We start from the raw sequence: 21,093 nt of genomic DNA on the forward strand, positions 1-21,093 counted from the left end.
TGCTCACCTACCTCTCTATGATGTATTCTTAATCTACCCATGCTTTTTCTTACAATTCCTATAACTTCTGATCTATTCCACCCATTTTATTGTACCATTTTAGCATATTATTAACAATTTCCAGAACAAATAATCCTAAAATTTGTATGGAATCACAAAAGACCCAGAATTTCCCAAGCAATACTAAAGAAAAAGAACGAAGGCCTGAAGGAAAAACCTTCCCAGACTTCAGACAATACTACAAAGCTACAGTAATCAAGACAGTGTGATTCTGGCACAAAAACAGACATATGGATTGATGGAATAAAATACTGAGCCTAGAAATAAAACCACACACTTACAGTCAATTGATCTTTGATGAAGGAGGCAAGAATTTACATGGAGAAAAAACAGTCTCTTTGACAAGCTGTGTTGGGAACGCTGAACAGCCACAAATTAATGAACTTAGAACGCTCCCTCAAAGGACACACAAAAATAAACTCAATAAACTTGTCCTATGTTCCTTAAACATAGGATGAGACACTGTAAATGTCTTAGAAGAAAACATAGGCAAAACATTATCTGACATAAATCTCAGTAGTGTTCTCCTAGGTCAGTCTACCAAGGCAATAGAAATAAAAGCAAAAATAAACAAATGAGATCTAATTAAACTATAAGCTTTTGCACAAAGGAAACTATAAACAAAACAAAAAGACAACCTATGGAATGGGAGAAAATACTTGCAAATGATGTGACTGACAAGGGCTTAATTTCTAGAATATACAGACAGCTCATACAACTCAATAACAACAACAAAAACAACTCAATCAAAAAATGGGCAGAAGATCTAAACAAACATTTCTACCATTAAGACATATGAATAGCCAATAAGCACATGAAAAAAGGCTCAATATCACTAACTTTTAGAGAAATGCAAATCAACTACAATGAGGTATCACCTCACACTGGTCAGAATAGCCATTATTAAAAAGTCTATAGGCAATGAACGCTGGAGAGGGTGTGGAGAAAAGGGAACCCTCCTACACTGTTGGTGGGAATATAGTTTGGTGCAACTATTGTGGAAAACAGTATGGAGATTCCTCAAAAAAAACTAAAAATAGACTTAGCATATGACTCAGCAACCCTACTCTTGGGCATATATCAGGAAGAAACTCTGATTTGAAAAGATACATGCACTCCAATGTCCATAGCAGCACTATTTACAATAGCCAAGACGTGGAAGCAACCTAAATGTCCATCAACAGATGATTGGATAATGATGTTGTGGTATATGTACAATGGAATACTACTCAGTCATAAAAAGAATAAAATAATGCTATTTGTGGCAACATGAATGGAACTGGAGGTTGTCACACTAAGTGAAGTAAGCCAGACAGAGAAAGACAAATACCATATATCACTTAATGTGGAATCTAAAAACTTTTTTTTACTGAACTTGTTTGCAAAACAGGAAGAGACTCACAGACATAGAAAACAAACTTATGGTTGCCAAAGGGAAAGGGGGTGGGTAGGGATAAATTGGGACTTTGGGATCTACAGATACAAACACTATATATAAAATAGATAAACAACAAGGTCCTCTCAAAAAAGTAGTGGGAGTTTCCCCCAGAAGCCTGTCTTCAGTCTTAATTCCCATCATCATATATAAATTAGCATAAATCATGTAAATCATGCACGTGTCTAATTATTTTACTGAACCCATATATACTCAATGAACCCAACATCAGTTTCTTGAGCACAAGGAACTATATTCAGTATCTTACAATGGTCTATAATGAAAAGAATATAAAAAGGTATATACATACACAAGAAACTGAATTACTATGCTGTACACCAGAAATTACCACAACATTGTAAATCAACTATATTCAATAAAAAAAATTTCCAGAAAGCTGAGGACTTTAGAGTGGGTACTTTTTTTTTAACTTTGTATTTGTATTTCCTCTTAGCTCTTAGATCAGCTCCATTGTATAAATACTCACTGAAATAAATATCTAAGAATATTAAAAACTTAATGAGATTATTAACCTATTTCTTTTTTTTGTCAATCAAGTGAATCTGATTTTTGGTTAGTATAGGGAGCACTAACTTAACTTTCTGAGAAGCATGTTAAATATGGGACATTTTACAAGCATTCTGCTGAAGGTCCTACTTCCTGCTGGGGAATATAATTAGAAATCAAGTATTTTCTGGAACAACCTGAGATACATAGTAAGAAGCACTGAATGACACACTTGCATGTAAGTGCTAAAAATTGTCATCAACAGCTAGGCCAGAACACTTGGAAGAATAGTTCATAGGCAAATCTAGTTAGCCTAACTGGGAACATGATTAGAGAACATTTCCATTCTAGACTAAGCATATCTTAGCTTTTTGCAGTTGTGATTTCCTTTTTCCATAATTAGAATTTTATCTCATGGAAAAGTAAATTATCTTAAGGCAGTAACCCTCAAAGTTTTCTGATGTCTTTAAAGTGGTGATAGGTGTTATTAATTCATTGGTCTCTCTGTGCCAGCTCCTATACAAAGCCCAGGGAATGAAAGAATTAAGAAATAATTTTGTCCCAATAAGAACTCATAATTAGGTGAGAGACACAGATGTGTAAATGAATAACTATAGCTAATGGTAATGGTTTAATAAGTGCTAGATTAGTGCTATGTAAGCACTATTGGAACATATGAATGTGTCTGTGACATGACACATGAATGACAGAGCATGAGAATCCAAGATGTCTTGAGGGGTGAATGGCCATTTAGCAGAAGATGTGAGGGGAAGTAGGAACATAGCTCATGCAGAGGCACCTATAGAACCGCGTGATTCTGTATGGCTGAAGGAAAAGCGTGCCTGTGAGAGAAGTGGTAGGAAGTAAGGTTAGGGAATGAGGCTAGGTCAGATCATGCTTGTCTATAATAAACAGTATGAGATTTATTGTGTGTGAATTGACAGTCACCTGAAAATTTTAAATTGAGGAGTGATGATCATTTTTGAGGTTTAGAGAGACTCTCCTGATGGTGTTATAGACGAAATGTTGTGTTAGTCAAAAGTTGTTTCTAATATTTCTCTAATTTGTTCTCCCCTCCTTGTATTCACAACCACTTCCTTAGTTTTCCCCCTAATCATTTTTCTTCTAGACTACTGCTAGTAATGAGGACGAGAACAAAATGTACTTATTGGAGAAATATTTAATGAGTAGAATACCAGATCTTACCTAATGGTTGGGATGAGAGAATGAAAGAGTCAAGGATAGTCCTTAAGTTTATATTAGTCAGCTGGATATTGGGGTCATTTAGTCTGAGAATGTTGGAGGAGAAACATATTTGGGGGAGGGTGTGTAAGAAAAGCAATGGGTTCAATTTTGGATATGTTTATTTTGAGACCCAACTTGAGTTATGCTTCTATTGAGAGCATATCTTTTGAGTTCAGTAGAGAAGTAACAACCTGTAATTTTAAATTTAACGTTCATTTCATCTCAGAAGACAGGGGAGAAACATTTAAGGAGAGAATATGGCCAATAATTTGGTGTATAGGGGGAGGTCAAGAAGGAAATGCTGGGAAATTTTTTCACACTAAATTAATCTCATTAATACCCTTAAGGTAGGAATTATTATCCCTATTCTGTAGCTGAAGTAAGGTTAATTATAACACTCAAACTATTCTGCTATTGGAGGGTTTTTGTATTGAGATTGTAACCCCCAAGCTCATGCTGTTTCTATTATGAGACAGACCTTCTGCCTTGGAGTTGCCCAGCATTTGCCTCAGTTCTCTTCACTTATTATAAGCTCCTCAGGTCCAGGGACATGCATTATCCATCTTTTTAATCTCTTCCAAGGTCAGATACACATATGGTGTAAATATAAAGCATGGAGACTACATTAAGGCTCACACATGCATCTGTGCTAGTACTTTAGAGCAGAGGTCAGGGATTCTTTTTGTTTGGCCGATTGGATTTGTATGTTTTTAAATGGAGCAGATACTCTAGTGTGTGAGAGCCTTACCACTCTCTATTGACTTACAGCTGATCTATTCATGCTTCCCACTTAGAATAAACATCTGAATTTATAGCCTTAACTTTAAAGTCACACCTTGTAGCAGGTGTTTCAAGCCTGTTGAATTAAACTAAAAAGCCAGTTTTTTCCCTCTGGGAAAAGCAACCATTAAACCATCGTTACTAAGATGCCATGTTAAGGGTTGTTCCTTTATCAAAGATACATTGAAACAGTCAAGATGATACTTATTATTTTTACTCTTTCTTCATGTATCTCTCACTTATACTTTTAAGTGTACTAAATGACCTTATAAATCACTCTTTAATTTATAGTGTCATAATTTTGGTCTGAGGTTTTCTTATTGGTCTTATTCTGAAACTGAGTTAGGGAATGCCTTTCTTTTTTTTTTTAAATTGAAGTATAATTCAAAATTAAAATTTTAAATGTTGTATTAGTTTCTGGTGTATAGCATCATGATTCAATTAAGTATATATAACTGAATATATATACTTTTTCATTACAGGTTACTGTAAGTGATAGAATATAGTTCCCTGTGCTATACAGTAGGACCTTGTTGTTTATTCTGTACAGGAATGCGTTTCTGATCTGAGTTGCATTAAGTAAAACAGTTATTTGTCAGGAAGATATGCTGAAATGTGTATTTTTGAGGGGGCACCACAGAACTGCAGGATTGTGGGAAGTCCTTTGACAGACTTTGGGAGAGATGATGAAGGTACTGACAACAACAAAAACAGTGTTAGGTAGAAAGAGTGTTAAGACAGGAGCTAATTCTGGATCCTATTCATAGCTGGGATGTTAAATGAGAAAGTGAATAAAAAATTTAAAAAGAAAAAAAAAGAAAGTGAATAGACAAGTATTTGACTGTAGGAAGTGTTATAGCTGTTCAGTAATGTTGGCTTTCTTAAAAATAATCACCACCACTACTTTTTATTAATCTTAACAGATAACGATAATAATACTTTTTATATCTACTCATGGGGTTCTTTTCAAAAGAATGACTAGAAACATGCTGAATAGGATAAACCACTACATGAATGTAAGGGGTTATTAACTAGGAGGTTGCATCAACAGCCCTGGGCTTGAATCCCATTTGTACTAAGTGGTACTATTTGCTTTCTGAGATGCACCAGAATGTTTGGAAAATGGTGATCTATTTCTCACAAGTGAGTCACAGAAGCTTAAGTAAGGAATTGTTAACATAATGATATTTATTGATCCTTGACTAGATATTAAAATCCAACTTAACTCTCATAGATGTTAATTAATTTATACTTCAGAGGAAAAATTTTCTGACTTATGGATATTTGAATCTTGTTAGATTAAGTGATGAAATATACACACTAGTGGAAGGGGAGCAAAAAGTATAGAAACTGGATCTTGTTGATGTAGCTCATTATTTTTGCTTTTCTGTTTATTCCTTTTATTTTAATTATATAGTAGATGACTTCAGATAGAATTTGTTTTTTAGATATGAATTTGAGGCAAGTAATAGAGGTAATACATCTATTGTATTTGTTTCAGAGGATAGAAAATGAACATAATGCATTTCTGAACTTCATATCTACATTTTCTTGACTGACACAGTAGTCTACATTAAAATTAAGTAATAATGTTTTCCTAGGAGGTTTCCTTGGAGTTATTAATATTCACTTTGGTGTATTTCAGCTACTTAAGGTATGCATTAATTGCCCAGAGTACGTACCTTCGGGATATCTTAATACTACCATTATGCGGTTTCTCAGTTTTCTATTTGAATTTGAAAATTCTTTTATTTTCTCTTTTATTGAATTTGTCCTATTAATATGAAACGGAAAATGGGAAATAAGTACAGAAAGGCCATAAAGGCATCTCTCTGCCGTTTAATAATGTTTTGATTATACAATCTTGCATTTTTTCAAACTTTTTTTTTTCTCAGAATCTTCTTTTTATTTCTCTTGTCTACTCTTGTTTCACTATCTTATAACCCTCAGCTCAATTAAGGCTAAGTACTCCACTTCCTAATTTATGTTGGAGAAAAACATTTCAATTAGCAAGTGTTTGTACTATTTTGTTTTCTGATAAAACATGAAGTTGCTCAGTGACCAGTGAAGCAGTTAGCATCTTGGCACAGGGAAGACTAGGGATAGAAGCCAACCAAGAATGGAATCCAAACAGCAAAGTATCCATAGGCATTTCTGCTGCTCATCTTCTTAGTCTTTGGAAAACAAAACTGCTCTTTATAAGCTCCCTTCCCCTCCCTGCCAGAGTGGTTTGTCAGCTCCAGAAACCTCATTTAAACACCTGGAAGAGATACTCAATAATTTGCATGTAATTGTGCTTTGTTGAGCAGAGTATCTGCTCAGCTATTCCACGTGGGCAGGGATGTAGCTTACATGTAAGGAAGTTTTCCCGGATCTTTGAAATGAGGGTTTGTTCAAGGGTGTATGGAGTCAATTGCTGTGAAAATCCTTCGGCTTTGCCCTTTTCGATGGCCAAGCTCCAGGAATTTTCTTTTTAGTTTTTCAACATTTAGATTTTTTCCTTCTTAAATAGAAGTCCTTAAAATGGATAGAAGATACCTGTAAATGGACTGCATATCCAATTATCTCATCCTTCCCTTAATATCATGGGAAATGTAACAACATGACAGGTCCCTAGCTTATTTATAACAGTGTCCTTTGCCAACAGAAGTCACAATTTCTGCATTTTGCTTGGTTTTATTAATACTTTTGTTCGATTTTGTGTAAACTTTCAAAATTGAAGTATAAGATACATTCATAAAAATGTACAGCTTACAAGCATACAGTTCAATGAATTTTCTAAGTTAAACACGCCACCTGAAAGATAACCAGCACCCAGAGCAAGAAACAGAAAATTACCAGAATTCAAAAGATCCCTTATGCCCCTTTCCAGTCTCTAATCACGCATCAAAAGTGAACACTATTTTGATTTCTAAAACCATAGATTAGTTTTCCTGAGTTGAATTTTATATAGACAGAATCAAACAATATGTACTCTTTTGTATCTGGTGTTTTTTGTTCCATATTTCGTATTGCTCCATATAGCTCATTTGTTCATTTTCATTGCTTTGGGTTGTTTCTAATTTGAGACTATTATGAAGAGTGCATCTATGAATATTTTATGTATCTTAATGAACATGTGAAAATATTTCCATGAGTGTGTGTGTTTTCTCCCAGCAACAGAATAGAGCTGGTTCATGGATATATATATATTTATATATTCAGCCTCAGTAGAGACTATCAAACAGTTTTCTAAAGTAGTAGTTTTATCAATGGCTTCACTAACATTTAATGTAGAGATAGGTATAATTTAATTTTACTCTTTAGCTTTCTTTGGCATTATCATATATGTATAAATTTGTCCAGATTCTCTGGATTATGTATATTTTTAATACATTTGATTTCTTGGATTATTCATATCCAAAGTTTCTTACCTTATCTCAGAATAACTTCCTCTTACTTATTTCTTATTCATTTGTCTGTTAGTTTCTTCCAAAAAATGATTAAGCTCTTAATATGTGCCATGTACTAGGAAATAATGGGTAAAAAATAAGTAAGCTATAGTACTTGCGTTCAAAAGAATTATAATGAAGTGAGGTAGACAGCAATATGAGTAGATACATTTTTAATTGATTTCACTAAAATCTAAAAAGCTTCTTCCTTGATGTATTGTTTCTAAATTTAGTAAAGAAGTCCATTAACAACTTGTCAAATTCACTCATGGTTTCTAGATTTTTTTAAAAGGCATGTGTACTCCAGTATAAATTTCCCCTTTTTGAAGTGAACAGACACCATATTTTTAACTCCCTCACACGGAAGTCATCCTGTCTTCCAAAATGCTTTTTAAAGAAATTCAATTCTCTTTTCTTAAAGTATAGTGACCATAATTATCCACAGTAATTTGAGTCCTAAACGCTAGGGTTTGCATATGGTTTTTGCTTACTTCTTGGGGTTTTTTTTTTTTTTTTTGAGAGTTCAGTATTTTCTGATGCCCTTCTTGGTAATTTACAATACATATTTAGCTTTCTGGGCTGGCACACAAGATCTTCTGGTTTGCATCCTCAAGACACAACTTACGATGACTCCCAGATACTTCTTCTATTGTAACATTCATCCTGGGTGAAGGTCCTGTAACCTTCACACACAGGACTTTAGCTCCGATCTATGAGCTGGTGGCTCACAGATCTCAATTTCTAGCTCAATTCTAGGTCCATGTGTAGTATATTTTTATTTGGATATTATGCTGTCATCTCACATTTGGCAGATGACAAAATGTACTTCACCTTTCTCTTCCAAACACATTATTCATTTCATATTCCCCATCTTGGTGAATGCATCACTATGTACACAATGGCTGAAACAATTTTCTAGATGCTTCTGAATGCCTCCTATCCCCCTCCCCCCAGCTAAGTATCACAAAGTCCTATCATGTTCACCTAAGTATTTCTGGATCCATCCTACTACAGCTTAGCAATAGTGTTCAGTGTTCAAGCACTTACTGTCTCTTGCCCGCATTACTGCCTGGTTTCCTTGACTTAAATTTCATTGTATCTAATCACTAAATGGTCACTGATAGATCAGTCTTTGAAAATATTCATCTGAGTTTGTTGCTTTGCACTTCTTTAGCATGGCATGTATAGTATCTCCTGCTTACCCTTCTAGCTGGATTCATCACCATTCCTGCTCAGGTTCCATGTACTTGTAGTACTACCTGCCATAGCCTGCACGCTCCCTCATGCCTCTGGCCTTTGCACATGCTGTTTTCTTTGCTTGCTGTTTTTTTCTGCCTTGTTCATTGGGATAATTTCTACTCACTGTGTAAGAATTGCCTTCTCTGATAAATTTTCTTCAGTTTTCTAAAACTGAGGGACTTTTCTCTTTGCTATGAATAACTATTTTAACTCCCTTATAAATGTGTTTTTTTCCCCTTCTGATCTATAAGCTCCCTAACTTTTGCATTCCTAACATTTAGTACACTGCCTGTTGTATAGGAGGGGCTCAATAATATTTGTTGAATGAATGGTTGAATTAATTAACTGATATCTTAGAGATCTCCATTTTTATACTTTGTGATCTTTAAAATTCCTAAATATATTTTGTTCTCTTGCCAGGGTTAAAACTCATATGTTGCTTCTCTACCCACTTGCACAGACTTGTAAGGTCTTCTTTTTTAATCCCATCTGTGTGTTTTTTCATCAGCTGGAAGCATTTAATGTCTCCTTAACTTGGAAATCTCATGTAAGCTTTTTCTTCTGGAGCACTAAAAAAAGATATTAAATAAATATCAATCCCTGAGGAACTGAACTCTTTATAATTCTTTGCCCAGAGAAATCCCAAATGGACCCTACCATTTAATTCCTAATTTTGACCTGGTTTTAAATTACAGGATAAATAGAAAACCTATAAACCTTTGAACCTATGGTGTCATCAGTTAAAACAAAATAAAATAACCACAAACACCACCACAACTTTTGTTTAGAAGGATACCATTCATTAGTTCCCCTTTTATCTGTGTGCCCATTTACTATGTTAGATTTGTCTTTGGGGATGTCCTTTAGGAGAAATGATCTTGCCTTCTCAATTTTCCTTACCTAAGCTCTGTAACCTCCCTTTCTTTCCTCCACCTGCTGCCATACATGTTATTTTTGTTATGTTCACTGAACCTTTCTCATAGGCTTTGTTGGCTTGTATTTGGGATATCAGTGCTCAATAAAAATTCTGTAGTTTCCTTGAGCAGAGATAATAAAGTATAGGCTGAAAAGCCAAAATATACTAGACATTTTAAAATTCTGAAGTCTCTACAACATTAAAGCTATCACAATTAACTGTCAGATGTACATAGCCACCATCAGAGTAAAAGACATGATTAAACTTTATCCTTCTTTGTAATAATATATGTTCACAGACTTTCATCTTTAAGAAGCTACCTAAACATTGACCCTGTCATTGTAAATAGAGAAGTATAATATGTAGGTCAGAGGAAATTTTATAATTAATTTTAGTTATACTATAATATTCAGAGAATTTTCTTCAGCTCTTTCTGAATATTTATACCTTTTTTCATTATTCCTCAGAGGAGTGTGCATCTTTTCTAAATATTAAATTATTTATCCTCAAAGTCACACTGAGATAAATGTAGGTAGTGCTATAAAATTGTGGGGAATGTGAAAATCACTAAGACCATCATAGGACAAAAACAGTACCCCAAGTTTGAGAAATTTTAGGAAGAAAAGAATTCTATACCTTTTCTGTAATTCTCTACTATTTTCTGGGTATATTCCATTTTTGATGTGCTGCTTACCCAATCTTGTGATAGGGTTGGCAGAAGTATCGCTATCCCCGTTTTTACAGATGGAAAAACACACTGAAAGAATAGAAGACTTACTCAGCTTAGAGTGCTGCAACTAGAACCCAGACCAGGAATATTGGGGGAAATCATACCAGGCCAAGAAAACCACAAAGTGCCTTTTCTTGGGTAATTAGTGAATATGAACAATGGGTTGATAGCTACTTTTAACTGTTCTCCCTACCTTTTGTAAAAAAGTTAACCTCCTCCAAAGCCTGCCTGAAGTAGCAGACAGCCTTTATTTTCATAAAGGAAGGATCTAAAAATATAGCAGCGTAGCCATTTATTAACCTCAAGCAACGTTATCTGGAGGTAGCAGAGTCTTATGAATAAATCGTGGGATTTGCGATCAGAAGACTTAGGTTTACATTTCAGTTCTTTTTACCAACCTTTTAATCTCCTTAGACTAAATACCTATTTAGTTAAAATGGGGCTAATAATACTAGCCTTACTGCCTCACAGGGCATTGTGTTGATCAATGAGATACTATCTAGAAGCACTTTATAAACTGTAAGTCATTATACAAATAAAGATCCTCATGCTTGTATAGTAGCAAATGAGAGAAATCTTTCCCATGCAGGAAAGAGCATAACACAGTTGTTAGGATCATGGCTTTTAGCAGTCACACTGACTTGGGTTACAATGCAAGAAATGCCACCGTTTAGCTCTTTCAATCACCTCAAAGACTTAATCTCTAGACCTCAGTTTTATCATCTTTAAAATGGGAAGTAGTATCTATCATGAATTTTTATAAGCATTACATGAGATATTGTATGTAGAATGCATAAGTTATTGTCAAGTTCCTTTGAATTAGTTTTCTTTAAAATAAACTTATATATATTAATAATTTTAGATTTCCAGAAAAATTACAAAATAGTACATAAAGTTTCCATCTACTTTTCTCCTGGTTTCCTCCATTGTTAATATCTTACACTTGCCACAATGAACAAACATTGATGCATTACTATTAACAAACTCTGGACTTTACTTGGAATCCCCCAGTTTTTCCACGAATGTCTTCTTTCTGTTCCAGGGTCCAACCCAGGGTTCTACGTTGCATTTAGTTGTCATGTCTCCCCAGTCTCCTCTTGTTTGTGACAGTTTATCAATCAGTCTCCTTGTTTTTTGTGACCCTAATTGTCTTAAGGAATACTGCCCATGTTAATATGTAGGAGGTTCCTCAATCTGGTTTTGTTTGTTGTTATTCTCATGATTATATTGGTATTGAGGGCTTTTGGAGGGAATTCCAGACAGATGAAATGACACAGTATATTAAGAAGTGCACAATTCCATATAATATCACTGATGATGTTAATATTCATCACTTGGTTACAGTAGTGCTTGCCAGGGTTTTTCATTGTATTTTGAGCTAGTTTTGATCAGCTATCACTTATATAGGACTTTCTCTTCTCTCTCTTCCCACCATTTGAAACACTTTTCATTTATATTTACTGCAAATGTCATCTCTGAGGAAATATATTCTCTGACCACACACGCTAAAGCAGCTTTCTCAGGTCAGTCTCTATGACATTTCAGGTTTGTGTTTTTTTCATAGCATTTTTCACTACCTGAAATTGCCTTATATATTTATTTGTCTAGTTTATTGTTTGTCTGTAGGCCCCCTCCCCCTCAAATAAGAACATAAGCTTCAGGAGAACAAGATAGGAGTGCTTACTTCTGCATACTTGATGCGTAAGCACAAGGGCTCGCATATACTAAGTGCTGGATAATTATTTGTTGAATAAATGTCAAAGAAAGGAAGATCAGGAATAATTTATTACCAAGTATTTCTGAAAAAGACTGGAAGATGGCTGAGTGGTGGGAGGTTTAATTTAGTATTCTTAACTTAATTGGTTTAGTTTTAACAAAAAGGTTAAATGAAATCATCAGCATCTAGGGAAATAGATAATCAGCATCCTTGTAATTCAAGCTCTCTTATAATTCGCTTAATAATGTGAATGCCAGAGTATTTTTCTGATGTATAAGGATATGACTGACAAATGTAAGATCTACTCAGTTATTACACATCTGCTCCTTTGTGACCTTTATTTGTTAATTGACTCAGTTTTCCTATTGTAGAACCTTTAACAGAATCAGGAGAAGTGTAGAAATACTTTATGCCTTTGATTTTAACTTTTAGCACTTCTTAGTGTCTATTATCTTTTCATTTGTATTGGCAGAAAAATGGAACTTCTTTATATAAATCTTTCTTCCGTAACCCAGTATAAGGAACCTCCCTTTTTATTTCTCTCTTCAGGACTTAAAATCTCCAAATCAGAGGGATGAAATTGCAGGCGCCCGGGCCTCATTGAAGGAGAACTCACCCATATTGCATTCAATTTGTTCAGCTTGTTTGGAACATTCTGATGTTGCTTCCCTCAAAGCCAGCAAGGACACAGTTTGTGAAGAAATTCAGAATGCCCTCAATGTAATTTCAAATGCTTCACAAGGCATCCAGAATACGATAGCCCCACCAGAACCTCAAGCAGCAACCCTGGGAAGTGCCCTCGATGAGCTTGAGGTAAGTTGAGAGAAAATTATAATGTGATTTGGTGTACCAAAATGAAAATAAACAGATGTGGGTTTTCAGATCCTTGGGTTGGCATTCAGAGTAAATAAAAATCCAGTTACCTAATCACGCACTAAGATTATCTTGTATTTCCCAATAAATATTGATTAACAGGACAATATTCTGTTAGTAGACTTCAGATTCCTTTACATCTCTGCCAAGGAAGTCAATGCATTTAAATTGGGATTGCTAATTAGATTGAAATGGTGACTTTATTTTACATAGGTCAACTTACAGAATGTAGGATTTATTTACTCCAAAATACTATTGGCACTGTTCTTTGTGCTTGGGTTGTAACTGAGCACTTCCCTGGTGAAGCTTATATACTAACAGAATATAGGGAAAAAATAAAAACAGTAAACACTGTAGATAAGTAAATTGTGTAGAATGTTACACTGAGAAAGTGAGGTATTATCAAAGGCTTAAAGGAAGTTAGAGAGTTGAGCAGATGGAGATCTACAACAAAGGCTTGAAGTGTTTCAGTGACAGCACAGAAGCTAGGGTACCTGGATGTGGAGACTGAGGGGACGAGTAGCAGGAGCTGAGGACAGAGACCCAATGGGGCCAGGTTATGGAGGGCCATGTAGACTTTTAAGGAATCTGCCTGTTACTCCATTATAAAGTTATAAGTAGCAATGTGACATTCTGAGACTGAAGTCTTAAAAGAAGTACTTCGGCTGTGTGTGGGGCACAGACTGAAGGGGAACAAAGAGAGAAGGTAAAAAACCAGGTGGGTGGCTATTGTAGTAACACATCCTTATACTTTACCTTCTTTCCATTTCACATTTTAGTTTGGACTAGGGTGGCATCAGTGAATATTAAGGCTAAATATTGTTAAGTAGAGCCAACTGGATTTGACAAAATGGATGTGGGATGAGAGAGAAAGGGAGAATTTGTGTCTGGTGTTGAAGGCTAGGTACTCTAGAAGCACACGCTGGATAGAGTTTGGGAGACAAGATATTATTAGGAATTAACATGTGTGAAAGGAAACATACAGAGCAGGACTGAGCAGAGAAAGAAGTCACATGAGAGCCAGATCCACAAAGCCTGGACCAGTCAGCAGGGAGCTCTGGAGAGAATGCTAACCTCAAGTGTTCCTTGTTAGTCCGAAGGAGCCAGGTCTTTATGCCTTTTCAGTCACTGGAGACAGGTCACCCTGCCTTGAAAGGGTATGATCTCCAAGCATGGAGAGTGGGGAACAGCCCCCTGCAACTGAAGCAGACCCTGAAGGACTGACAACTAGGGGCCATCTGCTGGCCGCAGCTGGCGAGCAAGTCCTACCTGGAAGAGGGATATGGTCAGTACACCTCTGTGTCTATCACAGATAATTGTGAGGGTGTATGTTTGTTTGTTTGTCTGTTGGCTTGAGCAACTGGATAGATGAAGTTTTTATCAACTGTGATCAGGAAGACTGTGGCAAGTTTTGAGAGGAAGATAAGCAACTCAATTTTCAACATACTGAATTTAGAGATTTATCAGACATTCTACTATGATGTCAACGATCATTGGGTATCCAAGTCAAACATGTATTTGCTTAATGGGAGACAACACGGTGTTCTTGTAATGTTTAAAGGTAAGGGTTCTGGAGTCCAAATGCCTGAATTCCTATCCCAGCTGTGGCACTTCCTCCTGTGTGACCTTAGGAAAGTTATTTTTATTTAACTCAGTTTTCTCACCTATAAATTGGGGATAATAATAGGACCTACATCATAGTGTTGTCAGAATCAGTGAATTAATAATACATGTAAAAATGTTCATAGCAGTGACTGGCACATAGTAAGTTCTCAATAAATTGTAGCATTCATCAGTAGTGGAGGTGATTATTTGGAAGCAGTTTCTTCCGTAATGAAGAAATCACTAAATTAAAATTACTAAAGTTTTACTGATAACTTAAAAATAAACTAAGTATATAATATATAATTCCTATATAGGTCCTAATATTATTACTTTCACAATAAACTTATTAGATACCTAGTTCATTTATGTTTAAAATAACCTTTCCATATGCTTTTCCTTTAGTTATATGTCTTAAACTGTTACCTTCAGTTCTTCTAATCTAACTTTATTAAGTTCTTTATTGGCATCAATGAAAAAAGTTATTAAATTCCTGATTATGAGCATCTATATGAAAATTTTAGGGCCTTTTTGTCTAAATAAGGTAGATTAGTAGTGATTCTTTAGTAATATACCATCATCATTGGCCCCGTGTAATGAACACTCAGTAAATTTGTCTATTAGATGAGTATCTTGTCTTCATAATAAGATTGAAAACTCCTTGTGGGCAAGATTATGTTTCTAATTTTATACCAGTTATACTAGCAGAATATTAGCCCCCCCATACATTAATAAGTAACATTTCTTGATAGCTAAACACCTAACATAAATTTATCACTTAACTATTTTAGTGTCTCTATAAGTATTTTTATTTTTGTTTTACAGAAAATAAAACTGAGACATATAAATTATATAACTTGTTCAAGTCAGAAGGCTAGTGAATGGTAGTAGCCAGGATATGAATCTAGTCTCTCTGACTCCAAAAGATATTTCTAACTCCCATACTATATTGAATCCTCACTGATAGAACTTAATGTGCTTAATCAAAATTCAACAAAATTTATGCTGAGATTCTTAGTCTGTTGGAACCATCAGAGAAATTATAAATGTAACTCAGTTCAAAAGATGGCATAACTTTTTAGTGAAAAGTTATTTTCTGGGTACCTGGGTCATTTAAGTAGAAGTAGTCTGTATTTGTGGAATGACTTGTATGGCGAGGTGAAATTTGCAAGAGTGGACATATAGGATTTGATATCACATTTTTCATAGTGTAAACAGAATTGTGTCAGGGGATGCTTGCATAAGAGGACCAGTTTATCCCAGACACTTTATTCTGTATTCTTAGGATTATAGAAGAAGACCGAAGATTTCCAAGTTGTCCTCTTTCTGGGACTTCTCTTTTCTCATTTTAGTTGAAAGTGGCTGCTACAGGCAAGAAATGGCAGTGGTTGGAGAGAAGGAGAAAGTGTGCATGTATGTTCTTGTGTATCTGTATGTGTGTGTTCGTGTATGTATGTAGTTTTAATGGGGATGGGCATAGGCATAGTGATGGAGTCTTCCCTTTCTTAACGTAACTGGCTGACTCACTTCTGAACAAGACAGGAGGGAATCCTAATGATATTTCCCAGAATCCTAATACTGTCTCAACAGCCTTTGAAATTCTAGTCAAAGCTAGTGATGACAAGCTGGTACAAGATGCCTAAATTTTATACGCATTTTATATCCAAGTTACAAATAGCTGCCGAGGCTGTCTGAACTAGATAAAGCAGAATTTATTGAGCATTTTGCCTTTTTAAATTATTTTGTAAATTAAATGGTTGCACTTTTCTTTATTTATAGGAAGCTGTTTGGTAAAGGATCCAAAATAACCTTTGCTCTATCTCACTTCTGCAAATATAATACTATGAAATAAATTGATGTAAATAAATACTCTGTTGGGAGTAAGTCTCATTAAATGTTTATAGTGTGGAAATGTATCAGAGCGCTTACTCAACAACTACCATGCTGAAGCTTCCTTAAATCTTTCATTCCGGCCGATGACTGGTTGTGGAAATGAAACTTGAGATTTATTGGTGGAGAAAATAGAAGTTGAATTAGAACACTGTATAGGCTAAATCGATTGATTTATTGGAAAAGCTAATGTGAATTATAGGGTGTTCCTTTCTGCATTTGTGACTGAATGAAAGTTGAGAAGTGTCAAGTTGTAGATTAACAGAATTCTGCAAATATCTTTAAGTGAGAAACTTTGCCAGTGAAAATTGCTTTGCAACTCTAAGTCTATTAAGGTATGTTTTCTTTTGTGTGTAGGAAAAAAGCAGCTGTTTTAATCATGGTTCACAAGAATTATCCAGATGCTCTTGTGATAAAAATGGTAACAAAGGAGTCTTGTAGTATTTTCTCATTTTCAAAGAGTTGCAATATTTATTTTCCTATCTTCTTTTAAAAAAATTTATTGAGGCATAGTTTATTTAAAATGTTGTATTAGTTTTTCTTCTTTTAAAAATATATTTCTTTATGTATCATCATTCATATACTTCTTTATTCACTGTTGTTATCTCCAACACCTACTAGAACAATGTCCTATTCATAGTGAATGCTAGATAAATATTAATGAGTGAATGCAGGAAGGGAAAAATAAATATAGGAATGGTGCAGTTCATTTTGCAATGTTGGAATGAAGAACATTTTTCCCTTACCTATTTTTTTCTCCTTTGTACAACTAGTAGTATATGTACCTGGGGTATGTGACTCTGCTTTACCTAACTTTTTTTTTTCTTAATTTTTTTTTATTGAGTTATAGTCAGTTTACAATGTTGTGTCAATTTCTGGTGTACGGCACAATTCTTCAGTCATACATGAATATACGTATATTCATTTTCATATTCTTTTCCACCATGAGCTACTACAAGATATTGAATATATTTCCCCATTCCATACAGTATAAACTTGTATATCTACTTTATATATACCAGTCAGTATCTGCAAATCTCGAACTCCCAGTTTATCCCCCCCCCCCCCGGTGCTTTACCTAACATTTAACTGGGATGTGAATTTATAGTGAGGGAAACCACAAGGAAACTATCTGAGTGATACATTGCTCAGGTTCCTATCTGTGATAAGGGGGCAGAAAGAGAAAAAAAAATTTTCTCATTAGCTATCTAGCCTTAGTTTAGTTTCCTTATAACTGCCAAGTTATGCTACCTCTTATTAAGAGTAATCATTTTGAGGTATATAGTCCTTATATTCTTATGTTTTCACCTGGAGGAGAAAGCAGCATTTAGGAGCTAAAGAAAAATGGTCATCAGTGATACCTAGAAGCAATTTAATATGAAAAAAATGGTTTGGCTTTTAGAAATATAGTGAACTAGAAGAACTAAGAATAATGGATAGCATTTTTTAATTACTTGGATGATCTGATAGGTGAATCAGGGAAATTTGTTGAGGCTAGCCAGATACAAAGAGCACAGATCCAAACTAGCAAGCCAGCACCAGCATTGTGCTAGGGGATGTGGGGAATTTCTTTTTCATTATGGTCTGTAGCATGGATTTTGGAAGACCATGAACTGAGGACAAAAGACAAAGCCTGCCAACTGGAAAGTCACATGATACTCCGGCATGAATCTGAGAATCCTTACATTTGACCACCTCACTAAATGAACAAGAAAAACACTAGCCTCTACAGCAGGAGATAGATAAGAGGAAAACTTGGCTGGCTTAACTTGATTCTGGTGGTACAAAAAAGGACATAAACCATCTTGGAAATTTTCTAACCATAAGTCTGTCCTTATCTGGCCTTTGGGTCAGAAGTCATATTACCTATGTAGCCTCTAAAACCTCAACTGAAAATTTAATTTAAAGTTGTCCTGTCTTGGCAATACCTACGGGTAACTACAGGAAGTAAAGCCAAATTCTCTCTGAACTTTACACTCAGTCCGCAAAAAATTCTCATACAAGTCCAAGGAAAATAAGTTCTCAAAAGACACACAAATAAGCAATCCACCACAAAAGAATCTTTGCAGATAGAACAAACTGCAGAATCAGATCTGCAAATACTGCAGATATTGAAATTGAGATACTAAATGTAAGTTAGTATGCTTAATATATTTTTTCCTTATTTATTCACTGAAGTATAAGGAGTATGATGAAGGAACAAAAAACAATCAAAATTGACCAGGCAAAGCTATCTAAAATGAAAAACATAATTGTGAACAATTCAATGGTTAGGCAAAACAGGAGATTAGACAGTAAATTAATGATCTGAAAGATATATTTGAAGTTCCTTACAATGCACCACAGAGACACAAAATAAAAGATATTTTTAAAAATCACTTAAGATAGATGAAGGATAGTGTGACAAGTTCAAAAATATTCTAATATGATACAGAAGAGAGGAAAGTATTAAAAAAACCTGAGAATTTCCTAAAACTGATGGAAGACACTAATCACCATAGTGAAACCCCCCAATAATTCCCAAGCAATATATATATAGAAAGAAAACCACATTTACACATTTTGCAGTGAAACTGAAGAATACCAAAGACAAAAAGGATATTTTAAAAAGAATATAGGGATAGCTTTATTCTCAGCAAGATGATGGCAGAATTCAAGGCTCCTGACTCTTCCTCCACACTAAACAGCAATATGAGAGAATAAAAAGTATGGAACTCATTGGAAAAGATACTTATATAAACAAAACAGAATACTTTATTATAATAATGGTGGTTAAATCACCTTTAATTCTTGTGTCAAAGTTAAAAGGCATAATATTAAAAATAACTAGTTAAAGTATGTTATTGATACATAGCATAAAAAGATGTACATTATTACATCAACTGCATGTAATGTGAGAGCAAGTAGAAGTTTAGACCTTTTGTACGCAGTCAAAATTAAGTTCTTATGAGCTTAAACTAGACATAATGTGCTACGTGAGCCACATTATAATCATAAAGGGAAAAAACCTGTAGTAGATAAATAAAGGATAAAGAAAAAGGCATTAAAGTACACCACTACAAAAAAAACTTCAAATCACAAAGAAGACAGTAAAAGAAGAAAAAAAGGAACAAAGAAACTACAAAACAATCAGGAACAATTAACAAACTGGCAAGAGTAAGATCTTACCTATCAATAACAACTTTCAGTGTAAACGGATTAAATTCTCCAGTTAAAAGACACAGAGTGGCTGAATAGAGTAAAAAAATTACTGACTATAAGCTATCTATAAGGAACTCATTTTGGATTCAGTGACACATGTAGGCTGAATGTGAACAGATGAAAAAAGATATTCCATGCAAATGGTAGCCAAAATAAAACAGGAGTGGCTATACTTATACCAGACAAAATGAGTTAAATCAAAAACTTTCTCTAGGCTCAAAGAAGGTCATTATATAATGATAAAAGGGTCAATTCAACATGAAGATATAACAGTTGTAAATTTATTTGCACCCAGCATCAGAGTACCTGAATATATAAAGCAAATATTCACAGATCTAAAAGGAGAAATTGACAGCAATACAACAACAGTAGGAGAATTCAATACCCCACTTTCAATAATGGCTATTACTTTCTGAGAGAAAAACAGTGAAGAAATAGTGGACTTGGACAACAGTATAGACCCAGTGAACCTAACAGACATATACAGAATTTCCCACCCAAGAGCAAAAGAATGCTATACACAAAATAAGTCTTAATAAATATGTAAAACAGTCTTAACAAATTTACGAACATCAAAATAGAAGTATTTTTCCAACTTCAGTGGAATGAAACTAGAAATCAATAACAGCAAGAAAATAGGAAAACTCACAAATACATGAAAACTAAACAACACACTATTGGGTCAAAGAGGAAATCAAAAAGAAATTTAAAAAATATTTCGTGACAAATGAAAATACAAACACAACACACCAAAACTTACAGAATATGGAAGAGGGAAGTTTATACTGATAAATGGCTACATTAAGAAGAAAGATCTCAAATAAACAAACCAAGTGTAAACTTCCTTTGTACCTCAAGAGAGTATAAAAAGAACAACAAACTATGCCCCAAATCAGTTGAAGGAAGGAAATATCAAAGATCAAAACAGAAATAAATGAAATAGAGAACAGAAACACAATAGGAAAAACTCAATGAAACTAAGAGAAATATAATTGACAAACCTTTAGCTAGACTAATAAAAAAAGAGGACTCATATAAATAAAATCAGAAGTAGAAGAGGAGACATTGTCACTGATAACAGAGAAATAATAAGAATCATAAGAAACCACTATGAACAATTAAATGCCAACAAAATAGATAACCTAGAAGAAATGGATAAATTTCTGGAAAGTTACAACTTGTGAAGATCAAATCAAAAAGAAATAGAAAATCTGAATAAATTAATCACAAATAAAGAGACTGAAGCAGTAATCCAAAACCTCTCAACTAATAAAAGCCTATGACCAGAGCTTCACATGTGAATTCTACCAAATATTCAAAGAAGAGTTTATACCAATCATTCTCAAACTTCTCCAAAAAATAGAACACTTTTGGAAGAGAGGACATTTAACAACTCATTTTATGAGGCCAGCATCACCCTAATACCAAAACAGACAAAAACACCATAAGAAAAGAAACTAAAGGCCA

General features: G+C 34.5%; 1 protein-coding gene across 3 annotated transcripts in view; it reads left to right on the plus strand.

Annotated features, from left to right (window-relative positions):
- Positions 1 to 21,093, plus strand: part of CTNNA3 (catenin alpha 3) — a 1,353,918-nt gene that overhangs the window by 295,173 nt on the left and 1,037,652 nt on the right. For all 3 annotated transcript variants that reach the window (XM_031682182.2, XM_072971428.1, XM_072971429.1), the window contains one exon: positions 12,610 to 12,873. In XM_031682182.2, coding sequence (XP_031538042.1) covers positions 12,610 to 12,873 — 264 coding nt within the window. The remainder of the gene's footprint in view (positions 1 to 12,609; positions 12,874 to 21,093) is intronic.

The sequence above is a fragment of the Vicugna pacos genome, chromosome 11 (assembly GCF_048564905.1).
Source record: "Vicugna pacos chromosome 11, VicPac4, whole genome shotgun sequence".
In the NCBI taxonomy this organism is placed as follows: Eukaryota; Metazoa; Chordata; class Mammalia; order Artiodactyla; family Camelidae; genus Vicugna; species Vicugna pacos.